Source organism: Periplaneta americana, chromosome 14 (assembly GCF_040183065.1).
Source record: "Periplaneta americana isolate PAMFEO1 chromosome 14, P.americana_PAMFEO1_priV1, whole genome shotgun sequence".
Lineage (NCBI taxonomy): Eukaryota > Metazoa > Arthropoda > Insecta > Blattodea > Blattidae > Periplaneta > Periplaneta americana.
Genome location: NC_091130.1, coordinates 90,630,684 through 90,657,639, shown reverse-complemented (window position 1 = coordinate 90,657,639; position 26,956 = coordinate 90,630,684). Strand labels below are relative to the sequence as shown.

Sequence of the window (26,956 nt, the reverse complement as noted above, 5' to 3'; positions counted from 1 at the left end):
GTTCCAGTGACGAGTAGATCTAATATTAATGCTTCCATGTAGCAAGAAGAACGCAAACTACTTTCTCAGAAAGTATTTTTCGCTTGATGGAAGTAGTTTCCATTTTCCCCGCTAGAGACTAGATGGAATTAGCAATTTTTGTCATCTTCATAACTTCCGCAGACGGAGCCCCTGAGAATCATTTGCGGGGCCCTTAAGGGCTCCGCGGAGCACACTTTGGGAACTGCTGTTCTAGAGGACTGTCAGTGCTTGCCGATGACACAGCTACCATTTAAATCTCATCCCACAGCAAGGCTACAAATAAGAGTGAATGCCCTTTAATGAATGCAGTAGGGAGAGAAATCTACATTCCACAATCTCATTTCACTTGTTTTGTGTTAGCCAGTGGCCAGAGGGTGTACAATGGTCCTTCAAATGAAAGTTATTCTTTGCTTGCGTACTTTTTGTTCTGTCTACCCACTAGCCAAAGAATTTGCAACCAATTACAACTGAATGAATGATGTCAGCTGATTCCATATGTATTCACTTCTGTGATTGTGCAGTAGGTAAGTGTTAAGCAGTTGTTAATGCACTACCAGAAAGAGTACCCATGGATTAACCAGAGTGGGGTCATGTTATCTGAAATAGTTCCACTCCCTTTGGTTCGGATAAATGGGGTTTTACTGTACTTTTCTTCCCATTAGTTGAGTTTAATAGATTTTGGAGTTAAATCCTGGATTTTAAATTGTTTCATATTTATTAGAAAGTGCCGGCATAGCAGCTAGAGTGCTGGACTTATCTCCTATGGTGGTACACCATTAGTAAAATCTGTGTGTGCATGTGTGTGCGTATATGCACTTTTTTTTTACAATTATTCTTTCTTTAATAATAATTTATATTAAGAAACGTAAAAAATTTATATATTACAGTTATATGAACACTAATAAATATAATATAATATCATTAAAAAATTAGTAAAAGTCAGACATGTTCCGGAGATGCTTCTTCATCCTCAGTGACTTTACCGCATTGTTGCTTCGCTTAAAGGAGACTCCTTTAAGCCAAGCAACAACGCGGTTCGATCATCTGAACCAGCCGTCGTGGTAAAGTCAATGAGGATGGAGAAGCATCTCCGAAACATGTCTGACTTTTACTAATTTTTTAATGATTATATTATATTTATTAGTGTTCATATAACTGTAATATATAAATTTTTTACGTTTCTTATCAAATCTATGAACACTGTATAATTGGCCCAACATGTGTGGTTTATCTTTGAATATAATTTATAGTCTTAGTAAAATTAGATTTTATGCACTAGTAGAAAGTTTATCTGAGGGTGATAATTTTGACGAATGCATGAAAACTGTTTACTCTCGTGTGCTATACAATACTGTATCCATTATTGGTATCTAAATTTCATTTTAAATTGTACGCAGTGAATTAAAAACTTTTATGCCATCCTAGCATTAGAAACAAGTTGTTACTACATCCCATATCAGTCGCTATGACATAATACTGTAACACTTGCTATTTTGCTTACCGTTTCTATGCGTGACGTAACAAGAAATGAAATGCAGGACAGAAGATAACTTACCATTTATTTCCAATCTTTAACAATTTTGTATCACTTTTGTAATAACACATAAAACAGTTCTGTGGTTCAGAGAAACTATATTAACAAAATGAAGGAACGTTTGTAACATAACCTGCAAGGTCATCCATTTCTCTTTATTCATTGTCAATGCCAGATGCAACTAATCGATACAAACATATGAAGACTCTGTCAGCTATAGATCCCGAATTTCTTTCATAATTTATTTCCTTCAATTTATAATGCTAAGATGCCATAAAGTGTTGTCTCCAACTCGTGGATAATCTTATTATGACACTCCTGAATAAGATTATCCTTTGTTGCATAAATTACTATTAATTCAGTACTGCGAATAAAGCCATTGTTTAAGTTGCTAAAGACGATGTAATAAAGACCAGTTTAGATAGAGCCCGATCACAACCTAGTGGCACCAACATGCGTGAGCTTCTTTCTGATTCTTCGGAGTGGGGGGTTTTGTGTGTGTGGAGGACTGCTTACTCATACAGCATTCTGTTCAAACTCCCTTCCCCCCCCAGCAAGATTCTTGAGCGATTCCATGTTAGTGGATGCCAATTCATCTTTTGCGCAGGTGCCACGAGTTTGCGATCAGGCTCTACCAGTCGTGAATAAAAATTATTATGTATAATATATCAAGCAAGCAGCATTTACACAGTTGTCTAGATAAGGGTTCCATCCATCAGTATGTCATACAATATTTCTTGAATTTAAGAAATGCTATTTTAGACAAGTTTTCTTTACAACAAGTAATTTTGTCGAAGATGTAAAAGCTTAAAATTCTTATAGATAAACATTTTGTAACTGACGGTAATTTGGAGAACAGTTCAGTGAACTCTTTATAAGTATAGCCTTATTTCTCTATTTTACGGTTGTACAATTTCAGGATTAACAGTTTAGTGACTGAATTGTGAAAAAGAAGACTTGTCTTTACTAGAGTTGCTCTAAAGAAATTATTACTCCATTTCCAAGGGGAATTCAAATCAATCTGATACTAAATATTTATCCTCGTGAGTCTTGAAGAAATTTGTTTTATTTTTAAAGTTCAGTATAATTCCATGCTTCAAGAAAAAGTCACTGACATGAGGAAAAATGCTGAAAAAATTCTGCAGCCTACAGTTATGGCAAAAATGCGGGTATAGTGTACTATACTCTTAGAACTCAGGAAGTTAATGGAAATGGGAATTCAGTTCGAACTGAATCTGAAATTCGATCCTTCTAGATAGTAGGATTGGATCGAAATTGCTGCAACATTTTTGGCATGTAAACAAAACGGTATTGAAATCAAATGGTTTATGCACCTAATTTAGAACGTTTCAAACAAGGAGCTTTGACAATATCGACTGCAAACAGAAATATGTGGACAACGAAGGAAATAATAACCATTTTGGAAAACTTTTGTGAAATGCAAATCCACATATTTTTTGATGGAAAGCGATTTAAAAATGCTGAAATCTAGACATGTGGAGAAGGAAATGGAAAAAAAGGAGTTATAATTCCAAAAGTGCTGAACAGATTTAAAAAAATGGAAAAGAATGAAATCGGCTTAGAGCACATGTCGAAAATAACACAAAAATAGTATTGCAGAGTGTAGGCGTTTGAGTTGCTGACTAATTTCTTTGAAGTCAGACATTAGCTTCAGTTGAGGGGTTGGATACTCCTGAAGTTAGCCCTCAGGAGCTGGAATTTTCAGATGCCAGGAGAATCAGTCGCGTCAGTGCTTTTGTCACTTCCATATTTCTTTATTTTTGTAATGATAACTGATCATTGATATTAACACCTATATGAGCAATTAAGACCAATGTTAATAATAACAGCCATAAAGATGTGAACCAAAGTTAACCAACGTAAGAATGTTGAATTATTTTGATATCGAAACTTATGAGTCGAAATTGATCTCTGTTTGTATTGAAACTTACATGGAAACATGAATCATACTGAATACAGAAAGTATACTCAGATTGATTTGAATTCCCCTTGGAAACATAGTATATTTCTCCCTTACAAGTTACACCAAATTCTTCAAAATAAGTGTTAATTGTGTAGTAGAAGCATAAGTAATGTGCATTCCAGCCCCAGTTCCTTAATAATTTCTCACATAACTTCGTAATATTCCATTGCAGCTAACACCTGTGGAACGTTATGCAATGAAATTTGTCGAAGATACAGATGCTGCTTGGTCTGCAGAACAGTTGGCTGCAGCAGAGGCAGAAATAGAACAACAAAAACGAGAGTGGGAACTTGGACGACTGCAGGCACTCAAAGAGGAAGAAGAGCGCCTTGCAAGAGTTGCAAATGATGAAGAGCAGCTTCTTACATTCTCGCATGAGGATGCACACAACCAGGTTAATAATACAAGTGGTCCTACAAATTCTGATGATAGTAGGAGATCTGTAGTGAGTGTTGGTCGAAGGGCAAGGGGAAGTGGCAGGGGTCGGGGTGGGAGGGGACGTGGTGGGAATAGAAATCATGCTGGGGCTCTGAATTTTTCCACAAGTGATAGTGATACCTCTTCTTGTAACGACATAGATGCAACTTCTTCTGTTGAGGAAGAAAGTGACGAGAAAGGTAGTAGTTCAGGTGACGAAAGTTATATTGATGAGCCTAGAAATCGTCGTAATATAAGTAGCAGAAAATGTACCACTCCAAATAATCACTGTCTCTCAAGTCAAAATAGCCCAAGAACACGATCGAGAGGTTCAGTAAGCATAAACTTGTGGACGCTGGATGTGAGTCCTATCTTGCCTGGTGTGAAACCTGTAGGTTCAGCAAGTGTGCGAAGTCAGACACCAACTCCCAGAGGTGGCAGAGGAGGTAGGGTGCGAAGAGGCTGTGGGCGTGGTGGTTTCCATAACTTCTCGAGATCTCCTGAAAGGCAATCTATATTGCCTAGACGTTTATCCAGTAGTAGTGCCCACAGTGTTCCTCACAACTCACCTCCCCCTGTCCCATATTCTAATCCAAATCTCGTTATACGAACTAGACGTGCATCTGCCACACCTTTCCGACAGTCGGATGGCAGTGAAGTTGAGACATCAGAACCTCTGTCTCCTAAGAAAGCAAATAGAATGAGTCGGGTAACACGTAGATCTGAAAGTAGTGTAGAGGGGAATGGACCGATTTCCTGAGTTCGGCTTAATAAACCATCTCATTGTTGATGGTTATAATATCTGCTTGTAACCCGGTTCAAATCACTGCAACTTTTTAATAACATAAGAACAGCTCCTCGTGCTGTTACAAACGTGTAATTCTTCCCTTTAAAGGACTGTCTTTTCTTTACTGTTTTCCAGTAAAGTTGTAAATAGTTTAAGTTAAACCAGAGTCATTGATGGATCTGGATTTTTTTTTACATTGTTTTAGTTTTAAATCAAATTGAAAATATCTGTAAATAGTTTAAATGAATTGAACCAAAATCATAGCTTCAATCAGGAGCTTATTTTGACATGTGAACTATTGGATTCCTGACTGCCAAGTTCACTACATTGTAATTAGCATAATTTATGTTTGAGTGTGTGCATGTGCAATCGACTCGAGAGAATGCGAAGTGATGTTAATTTTATTTTACCATGTGGGCACAGACTGCGTGGTTGTGTTGTAAACTAGAATGTGACATGTTGTCACAAATGTTTCGAGTCAGCAAACCATTTTGTCCTGTGAATTTAGACTTATAAGGAAATAAAGTGATTTTCTTTCCTTGCTATGACCTGTGTTTTACTTATTTCTTGGTACGTTTCCAAGTGGGTTCAAAGGTTGAGCTCTGTTTTGGTGTCAAACTTTGCTCTGTGTGCTTGTTTATATTTTGCATTGGCTGTCAAAATTAGTTTGGTGTGGCACAGGCTTGTCATTACCTTGAATGAGTGACTTAACGCCAAGAAGGCAAAGACTCGTCTATTTATGCTAAAAGGGCCCTTACAATTAATGAACAGTGGCACCAAAACCCTGCCTGCCTTTGCCATTCCAAACTTGGAGACGACCCAAGATATAAGCATGCACAGTGAGCAAGGAAGATAGCAACGTCTTGAACTGACACATGTGTGCATAATAAACGTAAGTATCATGTTTCTTTTAATTTAAAATGACGACAGAAATTTCTTTTCGCATTTAGTTTTGAGGGAAAGTAAAATTTTTCTAGTCTGTGGTCCTCTATGTTATATTAGTATAAGAATACACTGAAACCTCTCTACAACAGACACCATTGGGACCAAAAAAACTGTCTGTTACATAATAGATGTTTTGAAAGAAAAGGCTTTTATATAATATAGAACTACTATAGTATGGAAATGATCAATCTGCTCTCATATCAGATATAGACTACTGAATTGCATGCAGAACATACTGTATTTAGTTTATAATAGCCACTCGCATAGCTCAGTCAGTTGAGGTGCTTGCCTGCAGATGCGGAGTTGAGTTCGATTCCCGATTGGGCTGATTACTTGGTTGGGTTTTTTCCGAGGTTTTTCCCAAACGTAAAGCAAATGTTAGGTAATCTATGGCGAATTCTCGGTTTCTCCTCACTATCACCAATGCTATCGATGCTAAATAACCAAGTAGTTTATATAGCAAAATAACCAAGTAGTATTATATGGTAATGCTCACATGAAAGCTAGGAATTCCAGCTTGTATGTATATTTAACTCATAAACTGGTAATATTATAACACAATGTTTTACATTCACTTTTTTATAAAAAAAACTTACATTGTTTTATTTGTTTATTTGGTACATTTTGGTTTCACATTGATGCTTTCATTATGTATAATTAAGTCTTGTACCATCCTCAATCCATTTTTTATCTTCCCTCACAATATAGAACTGCTTTAATCACCTAACACAGTCTAGAACTTCTATATGGTACTATTGTTAATCATTTCTGTATTAACACCATCACTACCATTGGTGTCATCATCACATTCTCTACACATACTCTTCTATCAACACCATCACAGTCATTCCTTTGCCACTATACCTCCAGCACAGGATTTTAAGAAGTAAAGTGTGAAAGAACAGGCTTGTCTCATCAACATTAAAAATATTCTCAGGAGAATAACCACTGATGAGTGAAGACAACGTTCCCTCCCAGTTTGTAACTGTCTCCATACCAGCAGTAGATAATTATCCACAAATTAAAATGGACTTAATGTCATGTCGCTTTCTAAATTTTTCAGGATAGCTATTTGAAATCTGAATCATCCAATTTAACTGTAAATTGTAACACTTTGGCTGAACCACTGGTCCTGATACAGGAATGTTTTGACTTTTGATTCTGCTGAACCACTCTATGACTGCTTTATTAATAAGGACACCATTCCCACTTTGAAATTGTCGGATGCGCTGCTCGTTACATTAAGGTGCCAGTTCTTGAGAAGCTTGTCATGTTTCTTCATAAGTTCTGCCACCTTTTGTTTTCCCTATCTTGAACCTTCCAATAGTTTTCTTACTTCACACCTTTCACGTCTATTGTAGTCGATCATGTCCACCTTTTCCTTCAATGTTAAAGATTTCCGCGGTTTTCCTTCAATGTTAAAGATTTACGTGGAATCATTACAAACTCATCTTTGCCAGTTCGCTTGTTGCTGCACACTATAAATACAGAGGAAAGAGGTTTTTCAACCACTGGTGTGATCTTGCCACACCTTGTTCATTTCTATTAACATCGGTTTTCACCAACCCTGCAAAGATAGAAAGGAACAAATGTCTATCTCTCTCTACTAGAAAAATACTACCGGTATACCTCTCTCAAGTTACTGTATTCTTCATAAAAACGGTCGGTTCTGTTAGGTTTTCAGACTGAGGAGGGGGGGGGGGAGGTGAGAGTTAAGCCTTCGGAGAATTCTGAATGAAAATTCTGTGGTACAGGCTGCTTCAAAAATATACTTACACATAACACACTATGCTCCTATACATTTATTCTAATATTTTTCTAATCTGTGTCTGTTAAGAGGTTTGGACTGTGATTTTTGGTAGATATTTTGTTTCCATGTCAGTAATAAAGTGTAATCCATCGTAGATAGGTTAATTAATATGGAGTTACAATATATCGACTTATGAACCAAGAAGATTCTCTGACAAAAAGTGGTGGCCGCTGTCATGCGGTGTCCATTCAGGTAGGTTTCACTGTAATAGAGAATGATATCTGGCTTTCTTCTCCAGATATTGATCTGTTAATAAATTCTAGTTATTGTAATTATTATTAATGGAGAAAAATTCGTTCCAGCACTGGGAATCAAACCCAGGACCCCTCAGGTTGATATGCTGAGTGCTCCTAACTAACTGAGCTATGCCAGGATCTGATCCATAGCACCAGCCTAACTCTCATCCTTCGTTTTCATCAATGGCCTACTACCTGCATCATATACATATGTACATACAGTCAACTCTGGATATAGTGAACTCGGTTATAGTGAACCTAAATCGTTGGTCCCGACCCGCAAACATTAAAAAGTACATTAATATTTCCATTTATAGCGAACCTTGTATCCTGACAAATTCTTATTTGAAGTCAGACCTTCTTGTATAAAATTGAAAGAATGTGTTGTGAACATTCTAAGTTTCTTACTTTTTTAGTCAAAGGACAAAGGTAGGATTAGCGGTTCCTAGACAATGAGCTGTACTGTAAATTCAGGCAACAATTGACGATCTTGCCTCACTCCACCATCGAAGGGTTGACATTCTGTTCTCAGGCATCCTACACTACTATTATTTCTAATCCTCCACCGTCAAAAGGGTTGCCTTTTGTTCTCAGAAACATTTCCATTATGACAGATAGCATCGAAACAACGGAAAATGAAATTGCCTTCTTTTATTAAAAGGGGACAGACATTATGTCCAAAGCATAAATGAAGGTAAGATTTCGATGGCTTTCAAACTCCATCAGCCCCCTCCCAGTTTCCATTAAGTGGCCCAGGAAATTCCAAGGCTGAGTATGCAGTCACACTATAACAACGTTTGTCATTTCTACCTGATCTAGTGTTCGAACAGTGAATGTACTGTATAAAAATGTCGAAGTGTAAAGTGTTTTCTTTGGAAGATAAGGCAAATATTATAAGTGACATTGAACATGGTCTTTCGCAAGCGGACGTGAGTTGACAGCATAGTTTAAGTAAATCAACTGTAACAATATACATATATAGTGTAATCCATTCCACAAAAATGAAATATTTTATTTTCTTGTTCACAATTTCATTCATTTATGTCATTTAAGGTTAAGGGAGAGACACTTCGGATATAGTGAACGAAATATGCAAGTCCGCAGAGGTTCACTATATCCGGAGTTGACTGTATATACATAAGCGCATATTTCAATGACTTTATGGCCATTTTCAACAACGTTTTAGATCACTGTTAACACTTATAAATATTCTTATTTCAGGACCTTATTCCATAACTTTGTGTAGTAATCACGTAAATACCATTATTCATTAATAGTATTTATGTGATGACTTAACAATATTCAATAGAGGACGATGAGGTCCTCAAATAATATATGTGTTAACAATGATATAAAACTATTGTTGAAAATGGCCATAAAGTCATTGAAATATGGACTCCTGTATATATGACATGTATGTCTAAAATGCAGGTAGTAAGCTATTGCTGAAAATAAAGGAGAGTTTGGCCAGTGCTATGCATCAGATCCCGGCATAGCTCAGTTGGTTAAGAACACTCAGCGTACCAAGCTGAAGGGTCCTGGCTTCGATTCCCAGTGCTCGAACGAATTTTTCTCCTTTAATAATATTTACGTGATTATTAGACAAAGTCATGGAATACACAATATTCAATACAGGATGTGAGGTCCTGAAATAAGAATATATTGTGATTATGTTAGAAGTAGGAAGAAAGGCCTTTTCTGCAGTTTATTATTTCATAGTACCAGCCTCGTAGTCTTGTGGTCAGAGCTTCTGGCTTCAGTTCATGGGATCCCGGGTTCAATTCCCAGTTACAACACAGGAATTTTTTCTTAAAGGGAATTGTTTCTGTGTTCGTTCATGGTCTGGAAATTAGGTTAAGTTTGAGTTTAAGACCTCTCCTGGTGCCATACATTCGTAGTCATCCTATCATAATATCATTGGGGCAGCCTAACTCTGTCTTCCAGGTGCTCCAACCTCAGAAGTGGGTTATGAATAAGTCATTGCCAAAAGAAACCAGAAATGTCGAATGACAACCTGGCTACATTAAAAAAAAAAAAGACAAAGTTTCCAGGCTTTTATTATTAAACATACTTAGATTTATATATTAATGATGTGCTGTCACTTTTCATTTAACTCTCTACTTGGCAAATGAAGATCGAACTTGGAAAAAAAAATATTCACAAGTAGAATTGTAAGCATCATAGGGTAATTAAATAGTAACTACGTCATATTTTTTTAATAGAAAATCTTTAGTTGTATCCTATACATAGAGATGTGAAATTATAGCATTAATTATTTGAAGAAGTAGCATTTCTTAGCTAAAACCTGTTTTGATATTTTGAGGGTATAAATTAAAATTTTGTTGTTGGTCCAGTGCATAGATATTTGACAATGAAGCACTGCTTACGTAATATATATAAGCTGATGCATCCACTTAAAATACAGCTCTCAACCGGATCCCACACTCCTTCAGTGGAGCAGCGTACACCAGAGTGAAACTAGTGGCCAACAGGCTTGGAGCTCACATATTTAGTTTCTTACAGCCCCGAACCCCTTGCAAGGACGCGTTTTGCGTACCTTTTAAATTTGTCCTCCCAATTCTCCTGCTGAGAGCGATGTTTGATTCTAGGGATTTGCAGCATAACACCTGAATGACATTGACATTTGGGGCATTTAAAGGAGTCACCATTGTTTATTAAATGCTTCGTACAGTATTTTATGGCTATTTTCCAACTTCTGTGTCTCAATGGTGGAGCTGTTTGGACTTTTTCCATTGCTAATTGTCAAAATTATAACACAACGTTTCAAAGAGTGGATCTCTCTTTGTCTTCAAGTGATAACTTACTGTGGAGATCGTTACAAACAGCTAGCCTGTCTGAGTATAAATGTTATATTATAATTTTGACAATTAGCAATGGAAAAAGTTCAAACAGCTCAACCATTGAACAAATCACATTTGCTCTTCCCCCATTCATTCAGATCAATTCTATATCTCAGTCATATTAAAATAAATGGCTGTCATTCCTGATATTAAAAGATACTATAGTACATATAAACTATGTCGCTGTCTTTCCTGCAGTTCAATTTGCACACTAAACATTGCAAACTTAATACATTTTACATGTACATGTGCACCTATTATTATTATTATTATTATTATTATTATTATTATTATAAGAATTAGCAATAAATTAAGGTACTGTATTATCACCCATTTCCCTGAATTCATAATTAAACATTTGCAAATAGGCCTAACTTTTCCCTCTCTTTTTAAAATACAATAAAGTTGAATTGTTTTGATTTTACTGACTGATAGGAAGCTGAAAGCACATTGCATGAGAATTACAATAATTGCTGGGAAGTCGTTATAGGCCAAATGATTAATCTATAGTGTATGGTAACAGTAAAATAATGCTGTAGTATTTTAGTGTCTATAAATATACACTTCCAGTCAAAAGTTTTCGATCATCTATCACAACTATGGATTTGTGATTAAAACAGGGATTTCGTTTTGAATATTCTTAGAGAGAGAAAATATTTAATTTGTTGGTCTGTTTAGCTTTTCCGAAGTGTTTATACATTGAAATAAAGTATATAGTTGTTTTCATAGCTGATCGAAAACTTTTGACTGGTAGTGTATTTTAAATGTTAAGTTAAAATTAAATTAAATTAGGAAGTTAATCTGTATTTTATGTGATTATTTCTAATTACTGTTGTTATTCTGCAAATCGAACCACAGTAAAGAATGTGACTTGTCATTTCATTGTATTTTACAAGATGTTGAACTAAGAAGGAAGTGGTATTTAGCTTTTGTCGTCAAGGGGACAAACTAGGGACTCTGGATGCCAAGCGAAGCATTACATGTTTGTAGCAGGCAATTCATAGAAGCTGATTTTAGCATTAGCACAACAAGAAAATGTTTGTTTCCTAATGTGGTACCATCCATATTTGAGGATTTGATAAACAAATATCTCAGGGATGTTTTTGAAATTTTGCTGTTCATAGACAAATGCGCATCTATCTTCCCTCAGTTTGCCGCTTTTTTTAATATCTATCTCACTCTCTTGAAATGTTATCTCGCTCATCACTCATGACTAGTAAATTTAATGAAAGTACAAAATAAAGCAGTGATAGTTACCTTGGGGGATGAGGGAAGCCCATTACAATAACTCTGCATGTGCAACGCTAAAATTCTTTTGCTACATATTTTGTATCCTAAATAATCCAAATCGTGTATGTGTTAATATTCAGCAGTAATAGTTTACCATTGTAGTAGAATATTTCGACATTGCAAACAATTTTTAATCACATGTACATCAAAATTATTAAATAAAATTACTAATTGTCTTAAGACAAACTAAGAACTATACTATAGTAATAGTAGTAGTTTTTATCCAATGCTAAGCTATTTTAGCAATAAAGCTGTCATCTGTCTTGTAGTCCAATATTTTTCGTAGATATTAGTTTATATGGGAAATGCCTGTTATTATTCAGTTGAGAAGCTTTTGTCATCTAGTCTGCTGTCAAAAAATCTGAAAGTTAGAATTTGTAAAACAGTTGTATTACCATTTGTTCTGTGTGGTTGTGAAACTTGGACTCTCATTTTGAGAGAGGAACAGAGATTAAGGGTGTTTGAGAATAGGAAAATATTTGGGGCTAAGAGGGATGAAGTTAAGGAGAATGGAGAAAGTTACACAATGCAGAACTGCACGCATTGTTATCTTCACTTGACATAATAATTAGGAACATTAAATCCAGACGTTTGATTTGGGCAGGGCATGTAGCACATATGGGCGAATCCAGAAATGCATATAGAGTGTTAGTTTGGAGACTGGAGGGAAAAAGACTTTTGGGGAGGCCGAGATGTACATGATAGGATAATATTAAAATGAATTTGAGGGAAATGGGATATGATGATAAAGACTGGATTAATCTTGGACAGGATAGGGACCGATGGTTGGCTTATGTGAGTGCGGCAGTGAACCTGCGGGTTCCTTAAAAGCCGTAAGTAAGTAATTAGTTTAATAGTAGTAGTAGTAAAAATGGTTCTGAAAGTGGAAGACATGGTTTACTTTAAGCAATTAAAATGAATTAGAGATTCACAGGACTGAGAAACATTCAACTTGCCAAAGTAAAAGCAACAGCTGAAGAATATAGTTTGAAAGCAAACTTTTCAAATCCATGTTTTCGGAAAAGAAAATAGTAAATTTCATTAAAGCACTCTTAAAATCTGCATACTGTTATTTAACATGCCGTAAACAAATCTGAAATGTCACTGTAACATGCTTCACGTAAGCCTATTTATAATTTTCGTACCCATTCAATTAGACAGGATTAATCAAACAATTTTCAAGTGCCTAGTAATGGAACTAATAATCATTTTATAGAAATTTGGGACAAACCTAGTGACATAAATTGTAATGACGCTCCACAACTTAGTTGTGCCCTGTGACTATGCCAGCTTATACTCGTATATACACTGAAACCTGTTCAAGACGGAAATGACATGGTTCTAATTTTTTCCCCTTGTGAAGAGGTTTCCGTATTATTCAGTTTAAAATTGAATGGTAACTGAATAAAGTTGCACTAAGAACTGGTCCCTGTGATAAGCTTCTGTGTATCAGTCTGTATCAATATTGAGAAGTAAGATTAAATTTTGTGGCACAAAACTGTTATGTTACTAATTCTGAAAGTCAACAAAACGTGTATGCTTTATACCTATTTTATGCAATTTATGTAACAAGTTACATCCACAAATATAGTCGTGAGCTGCCTCAAAGTCCATAAAGATAGCCAAATTATTTTCTCCTTTATTGAAAGAATTTTTAATTTCTTGACTGAGATGAATGACTAATTCATTTGTAGAAAGAAACTCTCTAATCTAGCTTGGCGTGAGGAGATAAAGTTTTAGAATTCCAAGTACCACTTAAGTCGGTTTGAAATCATTTTTCCCTGATTTTTGCTATTGCAGTAATGAGTGATATTGATCTATAACTGGGAATATCATGTGAGGGTTCGCCCTTTTTCAAAACAGCAATAATTTTTTTCCCCAGTCAGCTGGTAGTGTATTCTTTCATATTTTGATGTTTAATGATAGTAGTTTTCTCCTAACTGTTTTATAAATTCTTATTGTCTGGGTCTGGAGATGAAGTTTATATAATATGAACAGTTAATAGTTTTAATTTTAGTAAATATTCAATTTTAGGTGGAATTTATGTACAAAGAATTGGTGCTGACAATGAGTAGGCTACTACTGCTTTGAACTGAACTGAAAAGTCAAATTCTATCAGTGAGAAAGCCTGATTGCTAATTGGTCAGTTTCACTTCCCATAACGGGGATGCATTGACGCTAAAATTAATTTGTAAGCTCTCACCTAACCTGAATAACTTACCACCCCTTTTATGCTAGGATGGACTTTTGCCAACAAACTCCGGTTCCAGGAAATTAGATAAAATCTTCTTCCCTCCCCTTCTAAGACCAATAAGGAATGAACTTGATGAGCCAGTGTTTGTCTGTAAGAGAATTTTTGTAGCTTTTTTTAGAATTTTTTCAGTTTTAGTACCTACTGTATTTTTATTTTGAATATAGGCAAAAAAACAGAGAGAGAGAAAAGAAAAAAAGGCACTTTTCAAACACAAATATAGTTTTTAGGAATTCATGGTTCATTTAGGCATTTTAGGTCCTATAGAATTTTATTATGGGAATCCTGTGTACATGAAATGTAGAGATATTTAGGATGTAGCAAACAAAATAGGTACGGAACTACAAATCCTTTCCCTACATAAACAAAGTTTCTTTAAACTGACATTAATATTGATGAACATTATCTTTAACACTAGAATGCCCAAACTGGTTAATTTTACCCAATGGAATCTTAAACTGCACAATATTCTACATTAATTATTTTTATAAAACTATCTCTTTATAAGAGTCCTGAATATGGACGTGTTTCATATGCAAGGTGTATTCTTAAAGTAAGTTCCAAAAGGGTGTAGTAAGTAAACGGGAAGATATTTACAAACCATTTTTGTTGCATTGTATTCTCCACACTTCAATTACTTCTCAACATAATCTCCACCATTATTGAGGCATTTATCGAGTCATGGCACAAGTCTTTCTATCCCTTCATTGTAGAATTCGCCCGCTTGCAATGCGAACCACTCCAGCACTGCTGTTTTCACTTCATCATCGCTATCAAAACGTTGACCACTGAGGAACTTCTTGAGGTGCAGGAAGAGATGAAAGTCACTCTGAGCCAAATCCGGGCTGTAGGGGGGGATGGTCAATTTGTACCTAGCCAAATTTCGAGATGAGATTTTGGATGTCACGAGCTGTGTGTGGCCGAGCGTTGTCATGAAGCAACACAACTCCGTCGGTCAGCATCCCATGTCTCTTGTTCTGAATTCCGCGACTGAGCTTCTTCAAGGTCTGACAATAGGTTTCTCTATTAATGGTTTCACCCTGAGGCAAGAATTCGATGAGTAGGACTCCTTTTCTGTCCCCAAATACAGTGCACATGATCTTGCGTGTTGACATGATTTGTTTGAATTTTTTTTTCCTTGGCGATGCAGTGTGCCTCCATTCCATGGACTGCTGCTTCGATTCAGGTGTCATGTGAGACACCCAAGTCTCGTCACCTATCACGATATGGTCAAGAAACTCATCGCCTTGCTCACTGTAACATGTGAGAAAGCTCAATGCACTGGAAGCTCGTTTGGTTTTGTGTTCCTTGGTGAGCATCTTGAGTACCCATCGTGAGCACAATTTTCGATATCATAATCGATCTGTTACAATTTTGTAGAGAACACTCAGCGACATTTGTGGAAAATTCAAGGAAAGCGAAGAAATTGCGAATTTCCTGTCCTCATGAATTGTTTTATCGACAGCACGTACCAAATCGTAATTGATCAAAGATGGCCGACTAATATGCTGCTCGTCATGCACAGAGACACGGCCCTCGTTGAACTTCCTAACCCATCTCCTGACCATTCCATCACTAATGGCATCATACTCCTCACAAAGTTGACGATGAAAGTCAGCTGGTTTGATGTTTCTCGCATTCAAGAAATGGATAACAGGCCGCATCTCACAGTCGGCGGGGTACTCGATCACTTTAAACATTTCAACTGATCACAACTAACCACACACACGGACTGAAGCTCTGAAACTGCATGCACAGCTTGCCTGAGGACTGAAGAAGAAAATACGCATGCGCAAAATAACGATAGCAGCGATGAGACGGCTATAATTGAAAACGGAACTTACTTTAAGAACACGCCTCGTATACAAAGAATCAATGTTATTAACCACGTATTGTTTAAAATTTGAGCTGATTTACCTCCAACACCCAAGTGGATCATTTAACCCAAGTTTGAGTAATGTTATTTATTTATGTATTTACAATCCTGATTGTGATTTTACAATCTGTTTATTTTATTCAAGCAACAAAGACGTTATGTATCTGACATTATGCAACAATGCACAAAATCTAAGTTGCATTTTATATTCTTAGATTTCTTCATAGTAGTCCTTTCAACATGAATGTGACAAACACAATATCTCATAGACCACATCAGAAAATATTATGTGGAAATGAGCTCATCGCTGAGGTCCAAAAAGTTAGGAATGAAGATTCAGATGGGAAAGAGATATTCTCTTACGAAGATGATGATGATGGTGATGGTGATGATTTTGTGCCTTCACAAGATGATTCATCCAGCGATTCTACAGAGAGTGAGATTTAAAAATTGAAGAAGCATTGTGTGAAAATAAAAAAGAGGTAGTTTTTTGTTATTATTATTATCACCATCATCATTATCATCATTAGTATACTAGGTGATTTAGAATCTGAAGATTAACCGAAACTTCGCTGATGTGAAATAAAGCAGAATTGTAAGGAAAACAAGAGTATCAGTAAATGCCTACATTGCAAGAAAATAGTCTATGGTAAATGTAGAAAAAAAAAATACATATCTTTGTCAAGTGTGTGTGATCATCGGATTTGAACTTAATTATATCTGGCAGTTTGATGTTTATAGTACTGCAGTTTTTGTCTAAAAGTATCATTTCTTGTACTACCAATTTTTGTCGCATTGAAGTAAAATACCGTACCATTGTTAAATTGTTCAATTTTTGTGTATTCCTACTAAAATGTTATAAATGTACCAATACAAAGCTAAATATAAATACTGGAATAAAAGTACAAAGGATTTCAAATGTTATAGTTTGGGTTAAGTTGACCCGTTTCAGCATTCTAGGTAAACAGAAACTGGGCATTTTAGTGTTAAAGAATTTAGTAACTGGAGTGAAAAAAAACTTACCTTTAAATGTTAATCAGATTTAACTTACACCGAACGTAAATGTCCAATTTGAATGAAATTTGCATGTGAATATACTGTATGTAGCATTCCTTCCAAGTGAGTAATAACTTAAACATTTTAAAGAATCAAAAGTAGTATTTTCATATAAATACACATATATGAATGTACGAGGCGCGTCCATAAAGTAACTTTCCCACTCGTCCCACAGCTAGCAAACCATATGTTGCGCGAAGTGACTGTGTGTATGTGATAGAGTAATGTCCTGGGATGGCACATGCACTAGCAGAACTTCCCGAGTGCTCTCAGTAGCTTTGTTGCATTGGTTGAAGTTGGACGCTCCTATTCCAGCTCCTGCAGCGTGTGAAGTGCAATCAGTGATAAAGTTTTTGAATGCACAGGGGATAGCGCCGATTGAAATTTATCGTCAGCTGTGCCAGGTCTATGGGCCTAATGTCATGAGCAAGCAGTGCGTTGCTCCACAGGGTCGTTTGTGATGATGGTTGACCTCCCACTGCACTCCTCGTCATGCACATTTTGGTGTCCTATTGCAAATTGTCTACACCAGCAACGCACCATCTGCTTGCTCATGATATTAGGCCATAGACCTGGCACAGCTGACGATAAATTTAAATCGGCGCTATGCCCTGTGCATTCAAAAACTTTATCACTGATTGCACTTCACACGCGACGGGAGCTGGAATACGAGCATCCATCTTCAACTAATGCAACGAAGCTACTGAGAGCACTCAGGAAGTTCTGCTAGCGCATGTGCCATGCCAGGACATTATCATGTACACGCAGTCACCGCACAACATATAGCTAGCTGTAGGACGAGTGGGAAAGTTACTTTATGGACGCACCTCATATTTTACAAACCATCGGTAGATTGCTTAATCTTCATCCAGAAACCCTACGGCCTTGCTTTTTTCTTTTCACATTGGCCCTATGGAAGTGATCTCAAGACTTTCTTTACTTTTTTCCTGTTAGAAACGTGAAAATAGTCGACACACTGATTCCATACTTTCTCGCCACATCTCCTTCATGCCACTGTGTATTTTGCTTGAGTTACTGATTCTTTCTCACGCATAAGCTGATACAATCCAGTATTGGTGTACACACCAACAGTAGACATCTTGGTTACAAAGGCTAAATAGTAGAGTCACCAACTACATACATGTGCGGCAGTCAGACACACACACAGAGATAATATTTTTTATACAGCCAGAGTAGTCAGTCGGCTTAGATTAAAAGGCAGCTCCATTATAAAACATCCCTTTTTACATAGGGATAGGGAAATGGTGGGGACCAATATAAAAATTTGCAGAACTGAAAAATTCGTTGTTCTGGCGTTTGTTGTGACGATAATATTTTGTTATATGTATTGTAAATAATTGTTGTATTCGAAGTCATTCTATTATTCTTTATACTACTCAAGAACTCACAATCTTCAGGTCCATCGGTTCTGTAATTTACATTTTCTATAAATTTATTATTATTTTATGCAGTATTTACTTCCTTAGCCAATTTAGCTGCAGTTTTCCTCCATCTTGAACATCACTTCCATTTTTTGTACCTTCTGCCTTATCCCTACCTGTATTTTTTTTGTTTAAGTGGGTTATTTTACGACGCTGTATCAAATCTTAGGTTATTTAGCGTCTGAATGAGGTAAAGGTGATAATGCCGGTGAAATTAGTCCGGGGTCCAGCACCAATAGTTACTAGTAACCCAGCATTTGCTCATATTGGGTTGAGGGAAAACTCTGGAAAAAACCTCAACTAGGTAACTTTCCCCGACCGGGACTCGAACCTGGACCACCTGGTTTTGCGGCCAGATGCGCTAGCTGTTACTCCTCAGGTGTATTTTGTTCGCTTTTTAATGCTTCTAAATTCTCTGACCAGAATGGTTTGTAATTCCTCCCTTTTTCCCTTGGAATACTTTTTTTTGTGTGTGTGTGCGTGCGTGCGTGCGTGCGTGCGTGTGTTTTTTTATCAGTTTTCAGTTATGTTAATTTTTCATTCCAAAAAATGTTTATACATGAAATTTTCATGTCTTATAAATTTTCAGTTGCGTTAATTTTTTTAATTCCATAAAGGTTTATACAGGGTGATTCACGAGGATTTACCATCAGTTACGAAGCTTGTTTCCGAAGACATTCTGAGTAAAAAATGTCATATAAACATTTGTCCTAATCTCAATATTTTCAGAGCTACACTGATTTGAAGTTGTTTGTAAAATGCCATTAATCTTGAGTTTTAAGGGTAAAAAAGTATTACAGATAAAGAATGAACTATTCAGAAGTATCATTTCTTTAATTAGCTAGTATTCTGAGCTAAAAATATGTTGTAAATTCCATAGTTGCTTCATACATAATTTTTTTCCGATTTTTAACTACAACATTTTCTTACACATTTATCACAGCAATTGTTATAAGTCATGCCGCTCTTGTAAATTTTTGAAGACTATACATTAGGATGCATTATTAAACTGTAAAGAATCAAGTTCCTAAAGTCGTATGATTTGTAACAATTTTTGTGATAAATGCGTAAGAATGATGTAATTTTTAGTTAAAAAATGAAAAACAAAATCTGTACAAAGCAATTGACAACATATTTTTAGCTTTAGAACACTACCCAGTTAAAGAAATGATACTTCTGAACAGTTCATTCTCTATTTGTAATCATTTTTTACCATTAAAACTAAAGAAAAAAGATATTTTACTAACAACTTCAAATTCGTGTAACTCTAAAAATATTGGTATTAGGACACATGTTTATATGACATTTCTTGCTTAGAATGTCTTCGGAAATAAACTCGGTAAGTGATGGTAAATTCTCGTTAATTACCCTGTATGTGAAACCTTCACCTCCATTTATGAAGATTTTACGATTTAAGTATTAACCTAGACAGTATTATTACTAAAGAAAAAGAATAGCCCAGGACCACATAAAATTCATGGGGAATTTATCATGTGATTAGGACGTACAGCCAAGATAGTAATACTAAAAATATTCAGTAAGATCTGGTACAGTGAAAACTGCATTCCTGTAATATGGAAGAAAGCCATAATTATACCCCATTAAGAAGAAAGATAAATCTACCGATCTGGTAAACAGTTATAGTTGCATATCCTTAAAGTCCCTCTCCAATTAAAAATCGCAGTTTTGTTTTTGTATTTATTGTTGTAGCTTTTTCAGAGAGAAAATTACATTGTCCTGCAACTTTTAGATCATAATTCAACAGTAAAATTATTGCCTCTTGATTCCATGATGTCATATAGTCCCAGCCGTGTCAATATGGCCATGACTAGACTATGATAATCACATGACTCTGATTCGTGCCGAAGCCTGTCTTTCTCGTTTGCCATGGTCTCAGCTCTATACAGCTTACACAGCAAATACACGTACTTATTGTTTAGTTCACTCAATGTGTCTGGAATAAAACCTTATTGCTTCAAACCCCAGAAAATAAACACTGACGTAAATCTAGCTGATGCTTCAATAGAAGATAAAATTTAATATTTAGGCTGGTTTTTGTGGGGAATATCAGTCTATGTCTACAAACAAAGTGTGCTTTTGTTGCCAAGAAAGTGTCATTATAAACAATCTTAGAGGAAATGCAGAGAGCATAACATTTCATGATTCGTTTGAAAGTGCAGATTTAAATATAGATATTCTTAATACAGTCAGAGTCGTTCTTTTAATCATAGTGAGATCAGAATTCATCTTCGAGAAAACAGATCTAAAAATGGAATTGAAAATAGAAACTTTCGGTGTGTTGCATATAGACAGTTCATACACGTATACTGGGAAGCTCTAGGGAAGAGAAAAAGGCGTGTAATACCATCCTTTGTTGTGATTAAAATAAGAAACTGATTTCCGGGAATTGGGAATGTGAGTGTGAAGTGCCTGAAAAATAAAAACTTCGTACACTAAATATTTTGTAGTATAATCTACATGTAAATACACTACTAAATAATAAGAATTTATACCTGTAGTTTACAGTTCCTGTCATCTGTTAAATTGGATTACATTGAACTTTTTCTAATGATTGTAACTGCAGCAATACAACTGGGGACAACACAGCTGTAGACATCGTCCACTTCATATGAAATAATCCCTCCTGTCCACTTCATGTGAAATAATCCCCCCCCCCCCCTCCCTATGATTTTCATTACTTCTTCGAAAATCAGTTTTCGCCATTTCACGAGATTTCCATTCATACTCTGTAGCAGCAATCCATTTTTAGTGGCCTCTGAGTACTTGAGTTTTTGACAATTTGAAGAGAAAAATTCGCTCCGGCATCGGGGATCGAACCCAAGTCCTTGGTTCTACGTACCAATCTCTCTTGACCTACGCCGCATTCAAACCCCGGTGCCGGAGCGAATTTTTTCTCCTCAAATATTAATTGTCGATATTATAGATATCATTCTGTATAACAAATTAATAAATCTATAATACTTGAGTTTTTATTTGATGGCACTTTTACCTATGTTAGAGTCCACATCTGTGGAGTAACGGTCAGCTCGTCTGGCCGTGAAACCAGGTGGCCCAGGTTCGAATCCTGGTCGGGGCAAGTTACCTGGTTGAGGTTTTTTCCAGGGTTTTCCCTCAACCCAATATGAGCAAATGCTAGGTAACTTTCGGTGCTGGACCATGGACTCATTTCACCGGCATTATCACCTTCATTTCATTCAGATGCTAAATAACCCAGATGTTGATACAGCATCGTAAAATAACCCAAGAAAATAAAAATGCTTATGTTAGAATTATAATGCATTATCGCCAACATAGTGTGCAACACCATCCTATCATACCAAGCGAACTCTCTTTGGTTTATATTTAATTATTAGAGCCCGGATGTTACGCAAAACACCTTTTTTTAAACTGAGTGTATGTATGAAAGACCTATTAAAGATAAACACGTTTCCACACATTTGGGGATGATAGGCCCAATTTTTATTTTGCTTTTTTTGCCTGTTTTAGCTCCCGTTGTCTATTTAAGGTTAAATGCCTTTTTTTTTTAGCCTTTTTACATCATTATTGTACATTTTCTATGTTTTTAATGCATTTAAAATAAACCGCACATAAATTAGCCTATATCAAAAACAAAAAACGATTGTACAAATTAAAAATATATAGGCCTATTCACCTCACACAAATAATTGCTGAGAATCTTATTTTCCAGCAATACATATGTTTCCTAGAAGTCGTAAACTTTCCCCTACCGATTCCATCTTTTATGTCACTTAACAAAGATGTTTGAACAGTATAACTCTCAGTGCTCAGGTCACTTCGGGGTTTACCAGCGAAAGAAAGGAGATGAGGGAAGTATTAGAAGCAAGTCTCCAGATCCCGTTACTGTTGTTGCTTGCATTCACAAGTCATGCACACTTTGAAGTCTCTAATCCCTTCTCACACCCCTCTTTTTGAGACAATACACAGTCAGTTTTTCCCGATTTCTGAAAGAAATTAGAGACTGTCCTTCTGAAATAAGTTGTTTTAAGTTTGCTCCAATCACTTCAGTAGAAGTAGAAAGATCTTTTTCCACCATCAAAAACGTTCTGACAGACGGCTCACTATGACAGTTAACAACTTAAAAAAGCATCTTGTTGTGACATGTAACCAAGGAAAGTGAGTATCGTGTGGGATAGTTTATTAAGTATTTGTCTGTTTCCATGAATAATAAATGCCTATTTTCATTATTTTTAGTGCCTATATGCCTGCCTATTTTAACCAAAATAAATGCCTAAACATCCGGACTCTATTAATTATACATTGTAAAAAGACTCTAGATTCCCAGTGTGGCAATAATGTTTCGTCTGTTGTAAATCTTTCAGAAAGAAAGCATCTAGTAATATTGACTGCATAAATCTGTGGTCATGTAAATTAGATCTTATCCCGTTTCATTTAGTTGTTGATTATTAAGTTCAAAGTGTTCACAATTTTTTATTATTGCGTTTCCAGTCCATGTACATACGAATTTTTAAGTGAAAGCAATTTCATCACTTCCAAATGATTCACTTGACCATCATAAATTATTAATTAGAATTGATTTCGTCTTGTTTATAAGTGGTGACTGACTTCCACCAGGGTTCAGTATCTTCTGTAAGGATGTGCTAGACATCAAATTCTTGTGTTATATTAGGAAAAGCAGTGCATAACATTTTCCTGGTTCCACGGTGTCTATCTGAAAGAAATAGATCAATATTTAGCTCTATTAAGATCGCCAAGTAAGCAAAGATTGATATTCTGGTTTTTGTAATTCTCTAGAAACTACGCCTTTTTGATGGACAATGAAGTTGAGAACTCTGTCCGTCATCAATGTTCATTATTGTTTAGGTAATATTCTTGGCACTAAAACCAGGACTATCGTATTGTCCATCACCTTGTATCCAGACTTTATAACTAATAGATTGGAACTGCTCATCTCGTTTTTGGCTCAAAACTGATCTGATTGTTTGACTGATATAGGTTTTAGTAAGTCTGAAGAAAGTGTCTTGTCTGTGAGTGGCTAAATTAAAAATTTTACATATATGAAGGTAGTGAGTTTCACAGTTGGAAGAGATTGTTAACATTTTCCTGTGATCACCGCATCATTTTATCACCATCCACACACAGTTAGTTAGTCAGTTATTTATTTACCTACCTACCTATCTATCTATCTATCTATCTATCTATCTATCTATCTATCTATCTATCTATCTATCTATCTATCTATCTATCTATCTATCTATCTATCTATCTATCTATTTATTTATTTCAATCTTTGTTCACGTCATGGCAGATTAGATGTGTACTTAGTAATCAATATGTAAACATTGCCCCTGGTATGAAAGTTTAGTAATTCCTACATGTTTTCCCCAGCCCTGACAGAAGGTTAATAATGCTAGCAGACACCCTTACAGAACAAAGAAAATTCTATGTTCCATCCCTCCATTACCTTCAACCAGTAAGTCACTTTCCAATTCATCTTGTCTTTCAGCAGTGTCACTTGTCATTATCCAATACAAAAGATTTATCCATATTTCCATCTTCTTTGCTTTAACAACCATTTTCTATGTTTCTGTAACTTCACAAACTATTTCACACTGCACACCAATTTCTGGAAACTGAATTCACGACTCTGGTTTTTCAAATCCTGAAGTTGGTATCTGAAATTCATTGTGATGAATTTCGTCCATGAAACTTTCATTACTCACGTCAGAATGTTGGAAATTATTGGTTGCTTCAGTTCCCACTACTGCTTCCCTTACAACTTTTTTCCTCAGATAAAATCTATCTTTCCTTCCTTCTTTTCTTTTCAGTTAAGTTGAGTCTTGTTGCTTCTTCAGTTGCAAAGAAGGAACATTGTTGTTTTTCAGTACTCTTGGAGAGTTAGCTTCCATTAAGGTTGACTTTAAAACTGAGGATAACTTATAATCTTCATCTCTAAACTGAATGGAGCATACCACACATGTCTTGGAAGGACAAGGAATGAAGTCCTTCCGATTGATCCTCTTCAATCAGGCATTAAATAGTTCATTATATTTTTCTTTGTTCCATTTGATTACTACACTCAAATACACAACACATGGTCATTGAATTTATAATATTGCAGGCAACAAATACATGGAGAACATTGGCGTAGCTAATTAGCATGCAGCTGGGATGCAATGACGTCACAACCAGTGGAGAAAATATTCAGAGGAGGATTTAATTAGAGTTGTCTAATTTCTTTGCAGTTATTCGGAACACAAGAAATTTGTAACTACTGTAAATGTACATGATTTTTAATTGGAAAGAGCCTTTAACATAAAACATTGATTGTTGCCAAGATAATTGAAAAAATTATCACAACAAGACTAATGTATTTGTTCAAATCACATATCGCAATTTTCGCAATTTTTTTTTTTTTTTGAGTCAGAAAGTTAAAATTTTTATAAGTATGACCATGACTCATTGTGTAGACACATTTTACAATCGCGAATTTTGCCATTTTTGTAGTTAAACATTTTTTTTACGAATAAAGCTGAATCATACATGCATTAGTTCCGAAATTTTATTTAGACAATGAAACATTCAAAATAAGTATGAAAATGAGTTTGTTTTTAATGTTTTATAATATGGAAAGCATGACTGCTCAGCTGTGAAAAGTGAAAAATCTGTGTCATGCATGCACAATGTTCAGGTTCGCTACACACTAACACAATCAAAAGAAATGTGTAAAAGATATTGATCGGATTTTCATTAAGTGTACCCAACGAAGACTAAGGAATAATGTATTTTGATAATAATTCGGTCTCTTAACAGAAAAAGAAACAACACTTGCTCTCTTTGTTGACTTCGTTGACTTTAAAACACCTTTGATCAAGTATGGAAAGGCAAAAACTTATTTATAAGATTAGTAATATGGAGTTAAGAGGAAACATGATGAGATGGTTTTTAGATCTTCTGCCACAAAGATACAGTGAATGGTATTTAACAAAATTTGGCTTTTTCGAAGGAGCTATTTCTAACCCAATCCTTTTTAACATTTTTATAAATGAATAAAAGGAAATGTTAATAAATTCTCTTAAAGCATATTTCAGATGATACTGTTGTGTGGATCAGTCGAAAAAACAGTCACAATAAACGACACTACGAAAACGAAATGAAAAGATTATCAAAGACTCATGAAGGCTCGCTAATAATATGGAAGTAAATAAAAAAAAACAGTGTATCAGTAATTTCTTTTACAGCACTCCACAGATAAACTACAACTAAAAATTAATAATGACTTAATACAGGAGCAAGAATATGTAACATACCTAGGAATAATCCTAGATAGAAAACCCATTTTCTGAAATACATTAATAACATAACGAGAAAGTGGACAGAAAGAAGAACATTTTGAGAAGACTAGTAAGTGTTAAGTGAAGTGGATTTATAAATCTACTTACTAACAAGGAGAGGACACGCTCTGTATATCACCGAATTAAATAAGATTGTGTGAGATGAAAGTACAAGACGTACTGTTTAAAATCATACCTGGTATAGGTGGCCAATGACCCCTCGTTTTGGAAATATTGGCTATTGTTTGTGACATACTTCTGTTAGGTGCCTAATAGGGAAGCATTGACCTGTGTAAAAGCGTAGCTCATATGGTTGGGTGCTGAGTTGTCATCCAGGCAACCCCTGTTCGAATCCTAATGCCTTCTCATTTTTTTAAAACTTGATATTATTATTATTATTATTATTATTATTATTATTATTATTATTATTATTATTATTATTATTATTATTATTATTATTATTATTATTATTATTATTATTATTAGAACCAAAAGAAAGGACAATTTGGCCCAAGAGTGCAATGTCAAGTAGATGAACTCACTTCTAAATTCGGAAATATATGTGTAACACGTTCTTCATCAGGAAAGCTGACATCTCAACTCCATAAGCAATACCTGGAGAAAGTAATAAAGACATATGTGAAAGAGCAGCCTTTTCTTCTAATTCTGGACTCATGGGAAGGGCAGGTAAATCCTTCTTTGTATGATGAAATATTTAAAAATGAAGAAAATGAAATAACGTGCAACCTTAAAGTGATTTCACCCAAATGTGCTGGATTATGCCAGTCCAGTGATGTTTATCTTTTTAGACAGGTGAAGATTTTTATCAAATATTTGCAAAATAGCTCTTTCCTTTTACAAACTGGATGACAAATTACTTCAAGGGAGGATGCCCTCAAAATTCACTCTTTAATTCACTTTCAGTTGTCAGCTCCTATATTCAAAGCCATGTTGAAATATGCGTGGTATGCATCAAAATTAATAAACGAACGAGAAGTGTTTGGGAATGTGAAAGATGTCCGTTTCGCAGCAGAATTGCGGAAAAATGTGTGTGACTGTGGACAACCTTTCATTTGCTGTGCATGATGCAGGAAATATGTATGTTTTGTGTG

The 26,956-nt window shown here is 35.5% G+C and overlaps 1 protein-coding gene across 5 annotated transcripts in view; it reads left to right on the top strand.

Annotated features, from left to right (window-relative positions):
* Positions 1-26,956, top strand: part of dom (domino helicase) — a 689,640-nt gene that overhangs the window by 482,858 nt on the left and 179,826 nt on the right. For all 5 annotated transcript variants that reach the window (XM_069845730.1, XM_069845733.1, XM_069845731.1 and 2 more), the window contains one exon: positions 3,712-3,933. In XM_069845730.1, the coding sequence (XP_069701831.1) occupies positions 3,712-3,933 (222 nt within the window). The remainder of the gene's footprint in view (positions 1-3,711; positions 3,934-26,956) is intronic.